Source organism: Pipistrellus hanaki, assembly GCF_964339955.1.
Source record: "Pipistrellus hanaki genome assembly, chromosome: X".
NCBI lineage: Eukaryota > Metazoa > Chordata > Mammalia > Chiroptera > Vespertilionidae > Pipistrellus > Pipistrellus hanaki.
Window position 1 is genome coordinate 419,795 of NC_140524.1, and position 18,983 is coordinate 438,777.

General features: G+C 37.8%; 1 protein-coding gene across 1 annotated transcript in view; it reads left to right on the top strand.

Annotated features, from left to right (window-relative positions):
* TSPAN7 (tetraspanin 7) overlaps window positions 1-16,806 on the top strand; it is an 80,427-nt gene extending 63,621 nt beyond the window's left edge. The window contains exons 3-8 of the mRNA XM_084870687.1: window positions 4,073-4,147; window positions 5,082-5,177; window positions 6,555-6,710; window positions 10,975-11,058; window positions 15,528-15,603; window positions 15,866-16,806. Of these exons, the coding sequence (XP_084726813.1) occupies window positions 4,073-4,147; window positions 5,082-5,177; window positions 6,555-6,710; window positions 10,975-11,058; window positions 15,528-15,596 (480 nt within the window). The 3' untranslated portion in view covers window positions 15,597-15,603; window positions 15,866-16,806. The remainder of the gene's footprint in view (window positions 1-4,072; window positions 4,148-5,081; window positions 5,178-6,554; window positions 6,711-10,974; window positions 11,059-15,527; window positions 15,604-15,865) is intronic.
* Window positions 16,807-18,983: the final 2,177 nt, after the last annotated feature.

Consider the following 18,983-nt stretch of genomic DNA (forward strand, 5'->3'; position numbering starts at 1 on the left):
TCCCCTCCCTACTGTAAATTGACAGTCTGCTTGTTGCTTTACTGTCTCTATATCTATCTTTTGGTTCATCAGTTTATAATGTTCTTTATTATCCATAAATGAGTGAGGTCATGTGGTGTTTCTCTTTCATTGATTGGCTTATTTCACTCAGCATGATGCTCTCAATTCCATCCAGGTTGCTGCAAATGATGAGAATTCCTTCTTTTTTATGGCAGCATAGATTTCCATTGTGTAGATGTACCATGGTGTTTTGATCCAATCATCTGTTGACGGGCACCTAGGCTGTTTCCAAATTCTGGCTATTGTAGATTGTGCTGCTATGAACATAGGGGTGCATATATCCTTTCTGATTGGTGTTTCTAGTTTCTTGGGATATATTCCTAGGAGTGGGATTACTGGGTCAAATGGGAGTTCCATTTTCAGTTTTTTGAGGAAACTCCACACTGTTCTCCACAGTGGTTGCACCAGTCTGCATTCCCACCAGCAGTGCATGAGGGTTCCTTTTTCTCCACAACCTCGCCAACACTTGTCGTTTGTTGATTTGTTGATGTTGGCCATTCTGACAGGTGTGAGATGGTACCGCATTGTTGTTTTGATTTGCATCTCTCGGATAATTAGTGACTTTGAGCATGTTTTCATGTGCCTTTTGGCCTTCCTTCTGTCTTCTTTTGAAAACATTCTATTTAGGTCCATTGCGCATTTCTTAATTGGATCATTCATCTTCCTTTTATTTAGTTGTATCAGCTGTCTGTAGATGTTGGAGATTAAACCTTTATCAGTGGTATTATTTGCAAATATGTTCTCCCACACCGTTGGCTTTCTTGTTGTTTTGTTGATGGTTTCTTTTGCTGTAAAAAAGCTTTTTATTTTGATGTAGTCCCATTTGTTTATTTTCTCTTTAGCTTCCATTACCCTAGGGGCAGTATCAGTGAAGAAGTTCTTTTGGCATACGTCTGAGATTTTTCTGCCTGTGGATGCTTCTAGTATTTTTATGGTTTTCCGTCTGATGTTTAAGTCCTGTATCCATTTTGAGTTTATTTTTGTGTATGGTGTAAGTTGGTGATCTAGTTTCATTCTTTTGCATGTGTCTGTCCAATTTTCCCAACACCATTTATTGAAGAGACTGTCTTGACTCCATTGTATATTCGTGCCTCCTTTGTCAAATATTAATTGAACATAGTGATTTGGGTTGATATCTGGGTTCTCGATTCTATTCCATTGATCTATATGTCTGTTCTTGTGCCAGTACCAGGCTGTTTTGAGAACAGTGGCTTTGTAATACAGTTTGAAGTCTGGTATTGAGATCCCTCCTACTTTACTTTTCTTTCTCAGGATTGCTGTGGCTATTCGGGGTCTTTTATTGTTCCAAATGAACTTTTGGAGAGTTCTTTCTAGGTCAGTGAAATATGCCGTTGGTATTTTAATGGGGAGTGCATTGAACCTATAGATTGCTTTAGGAAGTATGGACATTTTGATGATGTTGATTCTACCAATCCATGAACATGGTATGTTCTTCCATCTCTTTACATCTTCCTCTATCTCTTTTTTCAGTGTCATGTAGTTTTCTGCATATAGGTCCTTTACTTCCTTAGTTAAATTTATTCCTAGGTATCTTAATTTTTTTGGTGCGATGGTAAATGGAATTGCTTTTTTAGTCTCTGTTTCTGTAGTTTCACTGTTGGTGTATAGAAATGCCATGGATTTCTTGGCGTTAATTTTGTATCCTGCTACATTGCCAAATTCATTTATTAAGTCAATTAGTTTTTTTTTAATGTAGTCTTTTGGGTTTTTTATGCATAATATCATGTCATCTGCAAATAAGGATAACTTTACTTCTTCTTTTCCAATTTGGATGCCTTTTATTTCCTCCTCTTGTCTTATTGTAATGGCTAGTACTTCCAGTACTATGTCAAACAAGAGTGGCGAGAGTGGGCATCCCTGTCTTGTTCCTGTTCTTAGAGGGAATGGTTTTAGTTTTTGCCCATTGAGTATAATGTTGGCTGTGGGTTTATCATATATAGCTTTTATTATGTTGAGGTATAATCCTTGTACTCCCACCTTGTTAAGAGTTTTTATCAGGAAAGGGTGTTGGATTTTATCAAATGCTTTTTCTGCATCAGTTGATATGACTATATGATTTTTATCTTTCAATTTGTTTATGTGATGTATCATGTTTATTGATTTGCGGATATTGTACCATCCTTGCATTCCTGGAATAAATCCTACTTGGTCATGGTGTATGATCTTTGTGATGTTCTTCTGGAGTCGATTTGCTAGAATTTTGTTGAGGATTTTGGCATCTATGTTCATAAGGGATATTGGCCTGTAATTCTCTTTCATTGAGTTGTCTTTATCTGGTTTTGACCTACCATCTGTATTTAGCACAAGATCTTCCCAATAGACTTTGGCTAAGGCCTTGTGAAGGAGAAGAAGCTGTTCTCTGGAAGGTTCTGATAGCAGGGAAACACCGAAAGACAGGATATTGCTGATCTTGCTGATGAGAGAGGAAATAACTTGATTGTCAGTCTAGAATTTTACAGTTCTCATTTAACCTCATTAATTGAAAAAACCCTGAAAATAACTATTTTCACTTTATGGGGTCTAGGGAGGCTGCCTCTTTCCTAAGACTTTCACCACAGAAAGACTAGGGCTCAAACTTAGGAGTTATTTTAGTGGCTGTACTTTAAGTGTATAGAGACTTTTGTTAATATTTCAAATGAAACTGGCATTTTAAGCCAGTACTTCTTCATTGTAATATATGTGTCACTAGCTGAGAAAATTAATTTATGATCCTGTGTATATATTTATACTTTATAGGACATGTGCACACTTTACAAGTAAGTCGTATGGCCATGTGCAGTCTTTCTAAATTCCTCAGCATCATCTAGGGCCATTCCAAATATTGAGGGCTTTTATATAGTTTGAGACGAGAAGCATATTGCCTTGTAGGAAAGGAATCAATTCTCTTTCATCTGCTTTACAAAGTCACAAAAATGGAAACCGTTAATGTCTTGTAACTACCAGGTAATATGCACACTCACAAAATCAACTTGGAAAGTACAGGAAGCATGAAATGAGAAAGAAGCATTAAGGGTTTTAGGTGCCTGCGAACGTTGTTAGTCAGTAGTGTAGCATATTGGCTTTTTAAAAGGCTATTAACTCCATGTACTGTGCAGAACAAGAAAGGTAGGTAGGTAGCCTATTAGCCATTGTTGTATATGCTGCATTCGAGTCTGACCACCATATTAAGGAAGGGAGGTCAACCTGTGCACATTCTGATTTTTCTGTAAGTACGGGAGGGATACAATTCCAAAGGGAGAGGTTTTGAAGCCATTTCATATGAGACGTACTTAAGGAAACTGGAGTAGTGTGTCTGAATGGAAAAAAGCAGGGTGTGCCAAGGCTGTGTTTGCCCATATAAGGGCCTGCTATATAAAAGAGAGGGCTGGTTCTTATATCTCCTGAAAGCAGATTCAAACCAGTGAGTGGAAGTTACAGGTAGGCAGACTGTGGACAAAAGAAAGGAAGTCTTTCCAGCAGTTGAAACAGTTTGAAAACTAAATGAACTACAAGGGGTGGGTGGGTAGAGCTGGGTTTTCAGATGCTAGATGAAGGTGCAGGCAGATGCCAAATGACCATAAAGAGGAAGGTGGTATGAAGAACTCCAAGACAAGGTGGAACTGTGTCCTGTGACTTCCAGAATGACCTTCCAGGGAAGGAGTTGGAGCTGGGAACTGCCTGTGAGGTGTGGTGTTAGACTTGCATGGCCTTAGACTAACTCAAGGATTCTAACATTAAAAATAATGGATACCTTAAGTTGTAGAAAGCCCTTTTAGATTTCTCTTGGTCAACCTGAGCTGACAGGCATGATACTAGTCCCAAAATGCTTCTTCCTGTTAAACAGACATATTCCTATATTGAGGCTCATGTGGGTAAATTTGGAGAAGAGTATTTTTAAACGTTTCCTAAGCTTTGTCTAGGAAAAAGGAGGGTTTGTCTAATTCTTCCTGACAAGAAGCACTCTTCTTAATCTTGACATATTTGACTTTTTTCCTGCCCACTTGATTTTCAGTATGCCATGTTTCTGTCCTTGGTGTTCCTGGCTGAGCTCGTAGCTGGCATTTCAGGGTTTGTGTTTCGTCATGAGGTGAGTATATACAAAGTGGATCACTTAGTTAAAGAGTCTTTGGGGGAGGAAATTTGAAACCTCTTGAAATGTGTATAGGGCACATGTAGGCTAGCTGGCATCTCCAGTGGTATTGCTATTTTCCAAATATCTCATATTGTGGGCTGAAATGCCAATAAATTTATAAAGGCAGGAATTTAGCCAAACTCAAAAACTTAGTTGTTGATCCTCACTCTGTTTTTTATATAGTTACTAGTGCTTCAGTGCATGGATCTGTGCACATTGAAAGGAAATTAATTAGAAGAAGTATTTTAATATTGCTATTCATCCTTTCTTTGTAATAGAAGTGTCAACCAAATTTATGATTGACAATGACATATCAAAACACACGTGTGATTGGCGCCAGCAAGAGCTTTACTAGTATATGTATTGTGCATGTATGAGTCAATGTTTATTTTTAAATTACCAGTGTGCATCATGTACTGGCGGGTTGGTCATTTGGACGGACGGTTGGTCACTTAGATTTATATATATATATATATATATATATATATATTACATAAAATTATTCTCCACCTTGTTTTAAAGCAGTGACCTTCAATATAGATTAAATACTCCTTTTAAGATAGCTATGTGAGCAAAGCACAAGTCTATATCTATTTAACGATTTCTGAGATTGTGAAGGCAAACCAAACTAGTTGTGTCCCAAAGGCAAAGTGCTAGATTTCCCCAAAGCAGCCTGTGCTCTCTTCTCTCCTCCCCGGAGTCCCTTTGGGCCACCCCTGCCACTTGGGGGTAAAATCTACATCCCAGTAATGAGGAGCCCTGCTGTTATGTCTGGTAGTGAGGGAAAAAGAAAAAAGATAGTCATGATCCCAAACCCCCACAGCTCTTTGTTTTTAATTTATATGTAAAATTTTAGATTTCTAAAGCTATTCCTCTTGGTCTTCCATAGATCAAGGATACCTTCCTGAGGACTTACATGGATGCCATGCAGAATTACAATGGCAATGATGAGAGGAGCCAGGCAGTGGACCATGTGCAGCGCAGCGTAAGTTCTAGGGAAGGAGTGGGGGTTGGGAACTGCCTGTGAGGTGTGGTTTTAGAGTTGTCTGCTGCTGCTGATTCCTGTTCTCAAACTTTTGATCACATTCCATTTCCAAGGGTTAGGGTATTTGCCCAGGATCCAATTACCCAGGTAATTACTGTCAAGAAGCATCACTGGCTCTGTTTTTTTTTAAAGTAAGGATTGTGAGGATCCCAAGAAAAGCAAGTTTGACCTTAAAATTTGAAGATCTGAAGCCTTGGAAAGGAGGTAGGCAGTGAGTGTATGACAGCTTTTCTTAGAGTTGGCTCCCAAAGGTTGGCATTCCTGGAAGTGGTATCTTTAGTCTGGGTAAAGAACTTGAGTAAACTACCTTCACAGGCTTTTGCAACATACTGAGGATAGAGAGTAGACCAAGAAGAAACTGAGGGTCTGTCAGGTATATGAATGGCCCAGACAGCCTGGTGCTTTACAAAGCATAGTAGGAAAGTAGAAGTTTCCTGCCTATAGGCACTCAGCAGGGCAGGTGCTGGTGCTGAAGCCTGATGCCCATGAGGATCACCTGGGGAGTTTTTTTTTTTTTTTTTTTTTTTTTTTTTTACGTTAGGATGTTTTTGATGTACTTCAGAGGCATTTTAATTTGGGGGGTAATTTATTTGATAAAATTTCAAACTTATCAAAAAATACACCTTTTACCCAGACTCACTAATTAATTATATTTTATCCAATTTGCTTTAATATTCTCTATGTCAGCAGTTGTAAAGGGTCAAATAGTGACTATTTGAGGCTTTGAGGGCCATGCAGTCTCTGTCACAAGTACTCTGCCTCTGTAACACAAAAGCAACCATAGTTAATACGTAAACAAAGAGGCCTGGCTGTGTTCCAATTTATGAAACCAGGCAGCTGGTGGGCTATAGTATAGCTCCACCAATTCTCTTTCTACCTCTATATGCATCTCCCCCGTCCCCTAAAAAAATCCCATTTATTTACTTATTAGTATAGATCCTTTGAAGAGCTTTTTAAAATCATTTTTGCCTTGGCTTCCCCATCAGCAGTCCTGATTGAGTTGATCTATATACCTTTAACAGCACCCAGCTGACACAGGTGATTTTGATGCATAACCAGGCCACTGCTTTGATTTAAGGAGGTCATAAGAATGCCAACATGACCCATCATTTAGAACTTTCTTTTTTGAGTTCAAATGGGCTTCCCAGTGAGAACAATTGTTAGCGGAGCTTCAACTCATCTTTACCCACCAAAGCTGTGCCTGTTGACTCAGAGGCTTGGCCCATGTTTCTCTTTTAAAAGTTACAGGGCGGTGAGTGAGGAGATCACAGTCTTTGATCTGACACACTTTGATTCTTTTCCTTTCCCTGTTAACAGCTGAGCTGCTGTGGTGTGCAGAACTACACCAACTGGAGCACCAGCCCCTACTTCTTAGATCATGGCATCCCCACAAGTTGCTGCATGAATGACACTGATTGTAATCCCCACGATCTGCGCAATCTGACTGTGGCCTCCACCAAAGTTTACCAGAAGGTACTTGCTTTCTTTCAGTCATGATGGGACCAGTGGTGAATGTTTGGGGAGATCATTTTTGTTTCTGTGAGATTATGACAAGTAGGTAAGAAATGGTAGTCTAGGAAGGAGTCAAGAATCTGCCTTTGTGGTCCTTTATTGCCTGGAAAAGGTACTTGAGGCTGCCCACTTCTAAGGAAAAAGCTGTAACTCAGTTCAGCTCCGCATTCCTCTCCCAGCAAGAATCTGCCAGGCATGGTTAGGAAGGTTTAGCAAGTGGTTTCTGTTAAACCTGATGCTGATGTCAGACACGGAATGCTGGCTTTCTTCTTTCTGGGTGTCTTTTTCCCCCCTGCTTAATATATCTACTAAACACAAAATCATTTACAGCTGGGTGTCAGTCCTTAGCAGGAAGGGGGAGTAGAGTTGACAGACAGCATCTGTTTCTGCTAGGAGGGTGGCCTTTATTTTAGGGAGTTTACTGTCATAGGAAAAGAAATAAACAATTCTAATCCAACTCACTGTCAACATCCTGACTACAAAAGGAATTAGAGAGGAAAAACTGGCTAAAAGATATTTGAAAGTTAGTATGTAGTGGAATTGAGGAATATGAAATTTCCGTAGTCAGAAAAGGAATATCAATTCTTTATTCTGTTTACATAGACTATGTTATAGATAAGGTACAAATGCATGTGAAGGCCATCTATATTCTTAAATGTTTAGAAATATAGTTTGATAAACAAGAGGGAGAATAAAACCCTACTATTAAGTTTACTTGTGGTTATGTGGCCATCAGGTAAATTTTCTTTTCTTAGATAAAATTTTATTCTTTTAAGGTCTTCAAAATTCTATGTGGTCTGGGCCAACTACTGAAAAATTAATAGGAGGTAGCATTTCCTCAGGATCAGAATGTTAAGATATTGGTTTCTGTATTTTACCCATTTAATGTTAGTATTTATTGCATAAAAACTGCAAGGCATTGCTGCCATTCTAGAAGCTTGGTTTGTCATGCTGGGCTTCTGACTTTGCTATTGGATTGGGGAGGTAACATGTTCAGTACTGACAGTTTCTTGTCTTGGATAAGAGGACATCTGTTGCTACTGAAATTTTCTTATAAACCTAAAGTTTGAAGCCCATTTGCCTCTCATCAGTAATATAACTTCTGCTTTTTTCATGGACATTCCCACTAAGCACCCATGCATGTCAGTATGATGCCATTTTATGAAATGCCACCTTACTAGCACAAGGTGGCTACTCTGATTTATAAAAGGCAAGAAGAGCTTTGTGGCGGGGAGATATTGGTGTACCAGAGCCTCAGGAAGTCATTTGTAGAAGCAGAAACCTCAACCTTTGGTAAAAGTATTTTTTTATACCCAAACTTCCTCTTCTTTTGTGCAAGTTGAAGGTCTAGAAGTCCAGATCATATATATGGTCTGGAGTCAGACTCCACATTAAATTCTGGCTCAGCCACTTGCTGGTCATACAGTGTTAATAAGTTACTTAACCTTTCTCGGTCGTGTTTCTCATCTATAAAATGGGGATAATAATAGTTCCTGCCCCTTAGGATTGATAGGAAGATTGAAGATGATAAAGTATCTAAAGCATGGTGTCTGGTACAGAGTAAGGACACAGTAAATGTTAATTATAATATTTTCTATTACCTGTAGTATAGTAAATTTCATGACAATGATGTTTTTCTTCCACTCTACTACATTGTGGCTTCTATTAAAAATGACACAGCCAGTCCTCATAGGAAGGATCACATAAAGATGACTCTAGCTCTTATCTGACAGCCTGAGAAACCTACCTTGTACAAATAACTGTGAGAGAGCAGGAAGGAGCTGAAAACAGCTAAGCCGGATATTTATTGTTTTGTTTGGGAGACAGATTTTATTTTGTTTCTGTTAGCAGGATTATGGCATGTCTTTAGGTTCAGTTGGCCAAAAGTATTGGCTGAGTTCCTCCTCCATAGAAATTCCTTTATATATCTAAAAAATGTTTTTGTTGATTTTAGAGAGAGAGGAAGGGAGAAGGAACAAGACAGAGAAAAACATTGATCAGCTGCCTCCTGCACACACCCTGCTGGGGGTAAAATCTGCAACCCAGGCATGTTCTGTGACCAGGAATCAAACTGGTGACCTCTATATGTATGGGATGAGCCAGAAAAATCTTTGCCAAATTATTTTGCAGAGTAAAATAATAACCCATCTCACTTCTCTCTAGTTTTTTTTAAATTGGGTTTGTGTTTCCATATTTTGAGCCCAACTAGTACTAGTGCTGATGTGAATTTCATTCCTTTACCAGATCATTGACCATTGCTGTGAGGAGAAGCCACAATTAATAATGGCCAGCATAGCAAAACACTCAGCTACTATCATTGGGAAATGGCTAGGGATATTCACCACCCTTCTCATTTTGAATTCTTCCTACCCAAAACTGTTCTCTTTCACTGTCTTTTGAAAAATAGTGTGATTATATAGTTTCACTAGTAAAAATGAAATTAGCAGGCAAGCCTATACTATAAAGAGAGAATCAAATTTCAAAACTCCCCATGGTAATAATGTATTTCCTTTCCCACCCCTGCCCTGGCCTTCAAATTTATGTCAGGTAACTAAGGAGTATAGTTTGTCCATTGCATTAAAAACATGTGTCAAAGCACTGCTGCTAAGTTAATGCATCGTTTTCTCTGCAAACAGACTGTGAATACATAAAATATCACTTATTAGAAGACACAGCCTTGGCAGAATTTTTACAGGCTATGAAAAATGTTAAATGGTTAAATTTTGAATTTAAAAATGGGAGACACTGTTCTTTTGCTTTGTTTTTTTTTTTTTTACATGTTATGACAATTTAGAGTGCCTTTCTTAATAAACAAGTGTCCCTTTTACTCTGTTATAAAAGTAATGTCTTGATTTTTCACAGTCTTTATACATTCCAATTGAAGCTCTTTTACAGAAAACTAGAAAATGACCAAGTTTTCCAAAAAGCTGCATATGTCAGAAGTCTAGGTTGATTTGGCTGTTTTGAATGAATATACATATAAATTAATTCTCATTTTTCATTCTCTCTCCCTCCTTTCTCTCTTCCTCCTTTTCCCCTCCCTCCCTCTTACTTCATCCTCCTCCTCCCTCCCTGCTGTTTGACCTGTGAGGCCTTTAACAGGAAGAGTGAGTTTTTGCCTCTGCATTATGGGTGATATACATTTGGTGTATCCTATCTGTATTAGATTGCTAAAATGTAATCCAGTATGTTCAAGGAAAATTCCCTTCATTTTATGGGTAAGGATGTTGACATCAGAACAGAAAAGTGACTTGTTCAAGGGGATATAGTAAATTTGTAGGAAAGACTCTAGAACTTATGTTTTCCCCATTAAAAAAAAAAAACAACAACAAATATAATAGTCTCTTTAGGAAGAATCCTAAAATGCCATAAAGTTGGCAGGCATTCAATCACCTCTCTCTGACCAGATGATTTCACTTTATCCAAGATTTTTCCATTTGTTGTTAAAATACTATTAACTATGATTATGATTCTGAGTCTTCCTGTTCAAGGATGTAAAATGCCTTTTCATCTGTTCAAGTTTACTTCTGTGTCTCTATAGTGTTTGCTTCATAGGTCTTACAGTTTCATTGCTAATTTTAATTCTACTACTGAGATATTTGCCAATGAATATTATATCAATATATAGTTAACCCTTGAACAATAGGGGTTTAACTAATTGTGTGGGTCTTCATATACACTGATTCCTCCCCCCCAATAAATTCATGTACAATTTTCAACTATGGGTGGGAGTCTGTGGATATAGAGGGCTAATTGTATGCATGAATCTGAGCCATTTTACATAGGGGACTTGAGCACCCTCGGATTGTGGTGTTTGCAGGGATTCCTGTAACCAAAAACCCCTGAGAAATACTGAGGATCAATTTAAGTTTTGGGGGAGTCAAAGTTATATATGGACTTTCATGCAGGGGTTAGCACCCCAACCATTGTGTTGTTCAAGGGTCAACACCATATATATATATGATTTACTTTAAAATAACTCAGCCAAGGGATGAGAGATTTAAATGAAACAAGATTAGTTGTATGTTAATTGTGATGTTAGAAAAAGCTTCACTTAGGGGCTCATTGTATTACTCTGTATATATTTTTGTATGTAGGAAATTTTTCATTATTTGTAAGCGTAAAAAGAATGATGGTAAGTTCCTAGGGTGAATTAAAAATGTTAACATAGTCCAGTCTGGCCTGGATAAAACATGCTTCTGATACTGTCTCTCTCTGTTTCCAGGGTTGTTATGATCTGGTGACCAGTTTCATGGAGACTAACATGGGAATCATTGCTGGAGTGGCTTTTGGAATTGCATTCTCCCAGGTAGCCTACATAATTGTGTGATCCAGTCAAGCCTTTTCCCTGTCTCCTGCTCTCCTTTCCCTCCCTGATCTCCAGGCTCTGCCTGCCTCACTGTGTCTTGGGAAAGGCTGATAGATGGGGTCAGAGCTCCATGCTCATTAGTCCTTAGGTCATCTGTTTATTGATTTTTCTTTTTCAACTTAAATGAAGTTTTGCCATCAAGGGAATATTGGTTACAGTTCAATTAATGACTAGCTCCAGAAAAACAACTTGCTTCTTCTGTAGGTCAAATGGAGGTTAACTGAACAAAATGCTGGCTTAATTGGAGCATAAACAACTCCAAACATCAAATGGCTGATCTGGATTGGGGGGAAGCCTTTTTTTCTGTGTAACCTATCACTTTTCTCTTAATTCCTATAGATTATGCATGAGGTCTCTCCCTTTAAAGAAAACCTAAATTTAGCCAACTTCATTTTGTGATTATTATTTTAATCTCTAGGTTTGACTATTATTTCTAAAGAGGAAACCAAATTTCTGTATATTGCATTTTATATTACTTTATCTCTACCCAGCCTCTAAAAAACAGTTCAAGAGGTAATTATGCAAACTAAAGATGGAACAAGATTAAGCTAAATCTAAAATTTTGTCCATCTCCACCAGGCAGTATAATGTCCACAAGCTTCTGATCTCCTGGCTAAAAAATATACTGTGGCTATAATATTACTATAGGTAGAAGGATTGGGATATATACTTAAATAAAACCTTTATGTTTTACTTAGAATTTTTCAGACCAACTGAGTCTAATTATTGTTATCAGTAATGTGTCCACAGCTCTAATTTCACCTGCCTGAATTCTATATTGGCTCTCTCAGACTGTAATTATTTTTCCCCACTCCCTTGTACTTTCCTTCCTGCTAAGTCTAAAACTTTTTATTACAATATGACACATGCATAAAAGTGCATAACTTAAAAGTATGCAGTTTAATAAGTTATCATGAGATGAACATATTTATGTGACTGTCAGATCCAGAAATTGAACATTAGCCTGATAGTTTTTGCCATAGATAAGTAGAAAATTTTGTTCCAAGCAGGTTCAAAAAACCTGTGTGATGTTTCATTTCACAAGAGCATGTGGGTTCAGCCAATAGGACTGCGTCATTCTTGTGACGGTTCCAAAATTCATTGACCATTGGTTTGCTTTTTGAAACTCATGAAGTGAGTTAAATCTCAATACACCCACACAGAGACAAACCAGAGTGCTGTCACAAACAGGGCCAATTAACTCAGTCTCCAGAGGCATTTCAGAGGAAATTGTTGCCCTGAACTTTCTTCTGGTTACTAACATATTTCAGTAATAACATCTCAGTAGCATATCTGTAATGGTCAAAGGAGCATTTTAGAGGATCCCAAACCATGTGTTTGATGCAGATGTACAAGATGCATTTGACAGCTTGCACATACAATTTACTTTCCACATGTATGTGCAGCAACACGTTCATACCCACCTACAGGACAGACTTTTTCTGGGAACTTGAGAGCTGTCCCTTTGGAGGTAGGAATATGCTGAAATCTTCACTAATGGCTATCCTAGAACCATAAAGGGACATGATGCCAGTAGTCTGCATGGGAAGAAGAGAGTCTCAAAGAGCCTGGAATCTCGTGTATGGAACATCATCCAAGAATATATATTGTACATGTGGCCATGAGGTAGTGAAGTGACAATCCTATTTTCATTAGTGAGGTGACCCAAGTCATAAAGAACCTGATTTGTGCTTAGACAAGTGGTTACCTGGCCTACTGAGCATTAATCTCTCTGTGCTACCATGAAGAAATCCCTTATGTGGAATTGCTGAGTTTTCTCTGTGGCCCTATGAGGCAATAAGAGAGGGGATTTGTTTCCTCACCTGCTCTCCTCCTCCTCCTTGTCCTTTTCCTCACCTGCTCTTGTGACCTCCATGCTATCATCTATTGGAACAAACTGGATTTGTACATCTGTTGTCTCAGAAATTAAAGATGGTATAAAGTAAAAAGAAAACTAAGCTGAGTCTAGTCTTTTAATAGAATGTGCAAGAACTCTGGCCCTGTTAACTAATTTAAAGCAGGCCTTTTATACTTCTCTCCTACTGCCTTTGCCCTCTCAAGGAAAAGCCCATTTGCCTGGAATTGATATGCAGGTTCTGCTGCCCTATAAATTTATAGCAAGAGGTTGAGTGTGTTTTCATAGGGTTTGAATGGCTTGCTTGAGATTGGGCATCTACTATAGATCCAGGTTTACAATTCTGACCCCCACACCTGGTCTGCTCTATTAAACATCTAGGCCAAAGTTTACCCTTGTTCTTACCTCAGATAGCACCTAAAGGGAACTTATTCTGTGCTTTTATAATGAAAGGGTTTGAATCTGTGGAATTGGAAGGAAAAAGGTACTCATAAAAAAAAAATAGATCCTCCTTCTACCCATCCATCCCCTGACCTTCACCACTGTAGAGCCTCCCCCAGAGCTCACAGGCTTCTGGGATGATTCATTATTGGCTGGTAATTTTTTTCTGGGACTTGTTTACCTTTTCTATGTAGAGGGAAAGACAAAACTATTGATAGCCTTGATAAGACATGGCCCCAAAAAGGCTATTAGTATTTTCAGGGCCTCAGATGGTTCCTAACAACATTTATACCATTTCATTTCTAGTTAGATTCCTTGGTACTTTCCTAAAGTCATGAAAGTTTTACTTAGTTTTCCAGTTAAGTAATTAAAATAAAATATTCACGGGCATTATAAGGATCTAATTTTTTTTATCTATTGCTTGCCACTTTCTTGTTAAGAAAGTTGCCTTTACAACTCTATGATGGCAGAGGAAGACACCCTTGCCCTGTTGCCTTGGACATCTCTTGTCTTTGCTGACAGCCGCTCTTTCTATTCTCTGGTTTCTCTGTTGTTGAAGCAGTAGGACCTCCCTGAGGTTTTAACAACTCAAAAGAAAATAGAATACATACTGACAAGGCATATAGTAGTAAAAATAAAATAAAATGTTATTTCAAAAAAATTAGATGGGTACTAAGTACAAAGTCTTAGTCAATCAAATATAAATAAGCTGATCTATAACTGCCTAAACTATATAGGATTAGGGATTTCACCAGCCACAAGCAGGGTAAATGGTAGCTCTGAGGTCTCTGTCCTGAGGAGTTTTCAGTGTAACAAACTCTTCAGAGAACAGAGTCCAGGTGTTGCCCTGACCAAGAATGGGACCCAGTTTGGCCGCAGGTGTTACACCTATAAGATAAGGGTGATTAAAAGGACACTGTTACCAATTTTCTCTAAAGGTCATTCCAAACTCTGATCCAATAAAATATGGCTAACTGCTTAAGGAGAAGAGACTTAATTTGGCTAAGAGAGTCTGCAACCTCTAAATTCAAGTGTACATTTGAGCTCCTGTGTAAAGCATGCTAATCCTCCAGAGTCAAGAAAGAGAATTTTGGTTTCCAGTGAGCTGAACAGATGTGCTTAAGGATGTCTTCATAGTGTCACAACAGCTTTTATCAGATCTATCTATGCTACAGTTTAAGTCAAGGCACAAACACAGGTAGATGATTGATGTCCTCTGAGGAGGTAGAGATACACTGATATTGGTTATTCAGGTGGCCCTTAGATGTAGATGGACTCATTTATGCCTAAGATATCTACATGGTTGAGAGAAGAAGAGAAATTAAAGCCCCTCTTTCCTCTTTGCCTCTTTGTCCTTCACCCACATCCCCCAGCCTCTAACAAGCCATGACTTTATTACTTCTTCACTGGCAAACTCTTCTGGCCAAGAATAGCATCTCATTGTCTCAAGGGAAGAACTATTATTTGGTCAGTTGGGTATGGCTGGGGTATCATACTATGTTGAAACATCATCCAGTGCATGTGCTTATGGTTTTGAATTTAATTGGGGCATTAAAATGTATCTCTCACTAATTCTGTGGTACTTAATTTTTTCATTACTCTTATAACATATAAACACATTTTAATACTTATGTGTCAGAAGTTTTTATTTATTTCTAAATTATTTTTATTGATTTTAGAGAGGAAGGGAGAGGGAGAAAGTGATAGAAATGTCAATGATGAGAGAGAATTATTGATCAGCTGCCTCCTGCATGCCCCTATTGGGGATTGAGCCTGCAACCCAGGCATATGCCCTTGACTGGAATCTAACCTGGGACCTTTCAGTCTGTAGGTTTATGCTCTATCCACTGAGCCAAACCAACTGGGACTCAAAAGTTGTTTTAAATTGTCAGAGTGAACTAGAACCTGTGGCCAGTTCAAGAACCTCTAGTTATCCTCTATCAGCAGTTAGACACTCTTAGTCTTAGATACCTCAGATGAAATCCGGTTTAATCATTTTCTCTAGTGACCTTTTCCCATTCATGTACAGAAGCACTCAGGTTGGGGGGGAGTCAAAGCACAGTGTAGTTCAGTGGCTTAAGATTTCTGTTCTCATTTTTCCTCCTGGCAATAGCTGATTGGCATGCTGCTGGCCTGCTGTCTTTCCCGGTTCATCACGGCCAACCAGTATGAGATGGTGTAAGGAGAAGGTGAGTGGCAGTGGGTAGTGTTTAATTTATCCCTTTGGGGAACATACTACTTTTCAAAGCACAAAGGTACTATCCAGCCACTTAACTACCTGATCTTGGTGGCACTGGTCCATCTGACAAAACCTCATTTCTGTGGTGGTGCTAGGAAGGAGATGTGATCACCACTATTGTGGAAAATGTATCAATACTCTTCTCAGATTGTTACCTTATTTTAAATCCTTATTAATGGTGAGTCACTCACATGTTTTAATCTCTCTCGTAGTCTTTCAAGAACGACGGAATAAGAGACCCGATTTAATAAAGGAACTGCAGCAATCCTTGAAAGACTTCTAAAGAATGTTAGAGCACAGTATATATTATACTTTCCCTATTCCCCTAACTTCATGCCCTGTGTGCAACTGATACTCCCACACAGTCACTACCTTGCCTTTCAACATAAACCATGTGTAGTGTTCCATTTTGTGAAGCCCTGTTGTGCCAGAGTATAGCGAGATTCCTTGCATCTAGTCCTAGTGGAGCCAACCCAAGGCTCCTCCATCTGTACTTGGTCTAACTATAACTCATCATAGGTGACTGGTTATCACTCCATCACTGGCCACCTGGGCCCTGCATGTTTTTGGGAGGCTCCTGTTAACTCTTCATTAAGATTTATAAATGTCACTCCCCTTGATATAGATAAACAGCTATCTGTTCTTTTGGCTTAACTTCCTATAGTTTGGTTATCCCTTTACTAAGGCTTTTTCTTACTTTCTCTAGGCTTCCTAGAACATGTAAAGAGATACATCAGTAATTGTTTATAAGGAGGAAAAGGCATGAAGGAAATTGTTGAACTTTAGGTGGTCTCCTTGCTCATTATTATTACATGCCTGGGTATGTATAGACAGTTTAGTGTACCTATACCTCTCACTTGAAACCTGAATTAAAAAGCTGAATTGTTGCTTCACATGAATAAAATATTACTTCTGTTTTTCTCCAATTAATTGCTATTGTGTTATTTTACTTCTTTTTGTACTTTTCCTTTGCATTAATATTACAGACATTGAGGACATCATCAAATCAATTAAAAAACGAGTGTGAAGGGGGAACAAATGTCAAAATATTTTTAAAAGATCTTTAAAAGTAATGCCTCTAGCATGCCAACAAGAATGCATTGATATTGTGAACATTTGTGATACATGTATTAATAAATAGAGTCACTACAAATTACTGTGTTGTGGTTTTGTTCTTTAGTTATTACAGAAATTTTAAACACATATTTCTATTCTATCTTGCTACAGGCTGATACACCCCTCCATAAATGCTTCCATCAATCTTACCACACAAAAATAGCATCAGGCAGTGTAAAAGTTGAAGAGATTTTTTTAAATGGGAATTTTAGAAATTTATATAATTTATCATGAACAGAATAAGTTGTTGACTACAAAAATAGAACTTTTCAGCAGAGGTTTTAAGAGTCTGAATATCTTTGTTTAGGAAAAGGAAATGAGTATTTATTCTTTGGTTCATTGTTTCTAATGAGCATGTATTCTAATGAGCACAGTACATATTACACTTTAATCTCTGGATTGAATGCACTTAATCTAAGGAAGAGATGACATCACACAACACCATTTAGTGCTCCCAATACACAGTTTGTATTGAAGTATGAAATCCTTACACTTGATTGAAAGTGCATTTTAGCAATAGGTACAACATGTATTATTTATGATCTATTTTTCCTTCTTAATGATCATTCTTTTTTTAAAAAATATATTTTATTGATTTTGTACAGAGAGGAAGGGAGAGAGATAGAGAGTTAGAAACATCGATGAGAGAGAGTCATCGATCAGCTGCCTCCTGCACACCCCCTACTGGGGATATGCCCACAACCAAGGTACATGCCCTTGACCGGAATCGAACCCGGGACCCTTCAGTCCCTAAGCCGAGGCTCTATCCACTGAGCCAAACCGGTCCCGGCATGATCATTCTTTTAAAAAGCTAGTAAAGCATATATTGATCTGTTTTCCAAATAAGTGGATTTAAAAAGTCCCCTCCTACTCTGTAGAACAACCTGTAATTAGTATGGAGATTCCAATATCTTTCTGATGTAATGCTGTATCCGATTTGCTAGAATTTTGTTGAGGATTTTAGCATCTATGTTCATCAGGGATATTGGCCTGTAATTCAATTTCTTTGTAGTGTCTTTATCCAGTTTTGGTATTAGAGTAATGCTGGCTTCATAGAAAGAGCTTGGAAGTATTATTTCATCTTGAAATGTTTTGGAATAGTCTGAGGAGGATAAATTTTAGTTCTTCTTTTAATGTCCAGTAAAGCTCCCATGTGAAGCCTTCTGGACCAGGACTTTTGTTTTGCTGGAAGGTTTTTTTAATTTTTTAATTTTTAATTTTTTTTATTACTGCTTTAATCGCATTTGTAGTTATCGGCCTATTCAGATTTTTTGATTCTTCCTGATTGAGTTTTGGAAGATTGTATTTTTCTAGGAATATGTCCATTTCATATGCTAGAGTAGAGTTGTTGGTAGTATTTCTTTTACAATCCTTTGTATGTCTGTGGGGTTGGTTTAATTTCTGACTTTGTTTATTTGGGTCCTCTCTCTCTGTTTCTTAGTGAATCTGGCTAGAGGTTCATCAATCTTGTTTATCCTTTTAAATAACCAGCTTTTGGCTTTATTGATCTTTTTATTATTTTTTATCTCTAGAATTCTATGGCACTCTATTTTTGCCTTATGACTTTTTTTCCAGTCAATATATCACTATTTTTATTTCATGATTATATCATAGTTTCTCCCAGTGTACTCAAACAACTCCACGTGAGTAGTACTATGATTGAACCTGGATTCTCAGCTAAATATAATATCAGCTAAACTTGTAGTCAGAATCCCCAGATTTTGTTTATTGGAGGAGGAAAAGTGGTGATCTCTGTCTCCTAATAGAACTTCCAACATAACTTGTATAAATAGGCTAATAAACACTAAAAGTATCCAAGAACAGATAACTCTTCCTCGCCCTGGTATCTCTCCGCAACAAACAAAATGCTTGACCTATTCCCCAGAACTGTTTGTTGCAGAGAGATACCTGACTAGGAGGAGTTCATTTATCTGTTCTAAATCCTTTTGACCTATTGTGTGATGTTTCCATGGAGTAATATAGTTTAATTCAAAGAAGATTGAGTACTTACTGGATTTTGACCATGGGTAATGTAAAGAAGCATAAGGAAATATTTGTTTTCGAGCAGTGTTGATTAATTTGTATGTATATAATAGATTATATAAGCTGTTAATTCATCTCTGTACCAGAACAATTCAGGTTTGTACAGTTGATTGTGAAAAGGCCAATATAATATCTACAAATGCAGCTATATTAGTTATAAATTGCTTTATA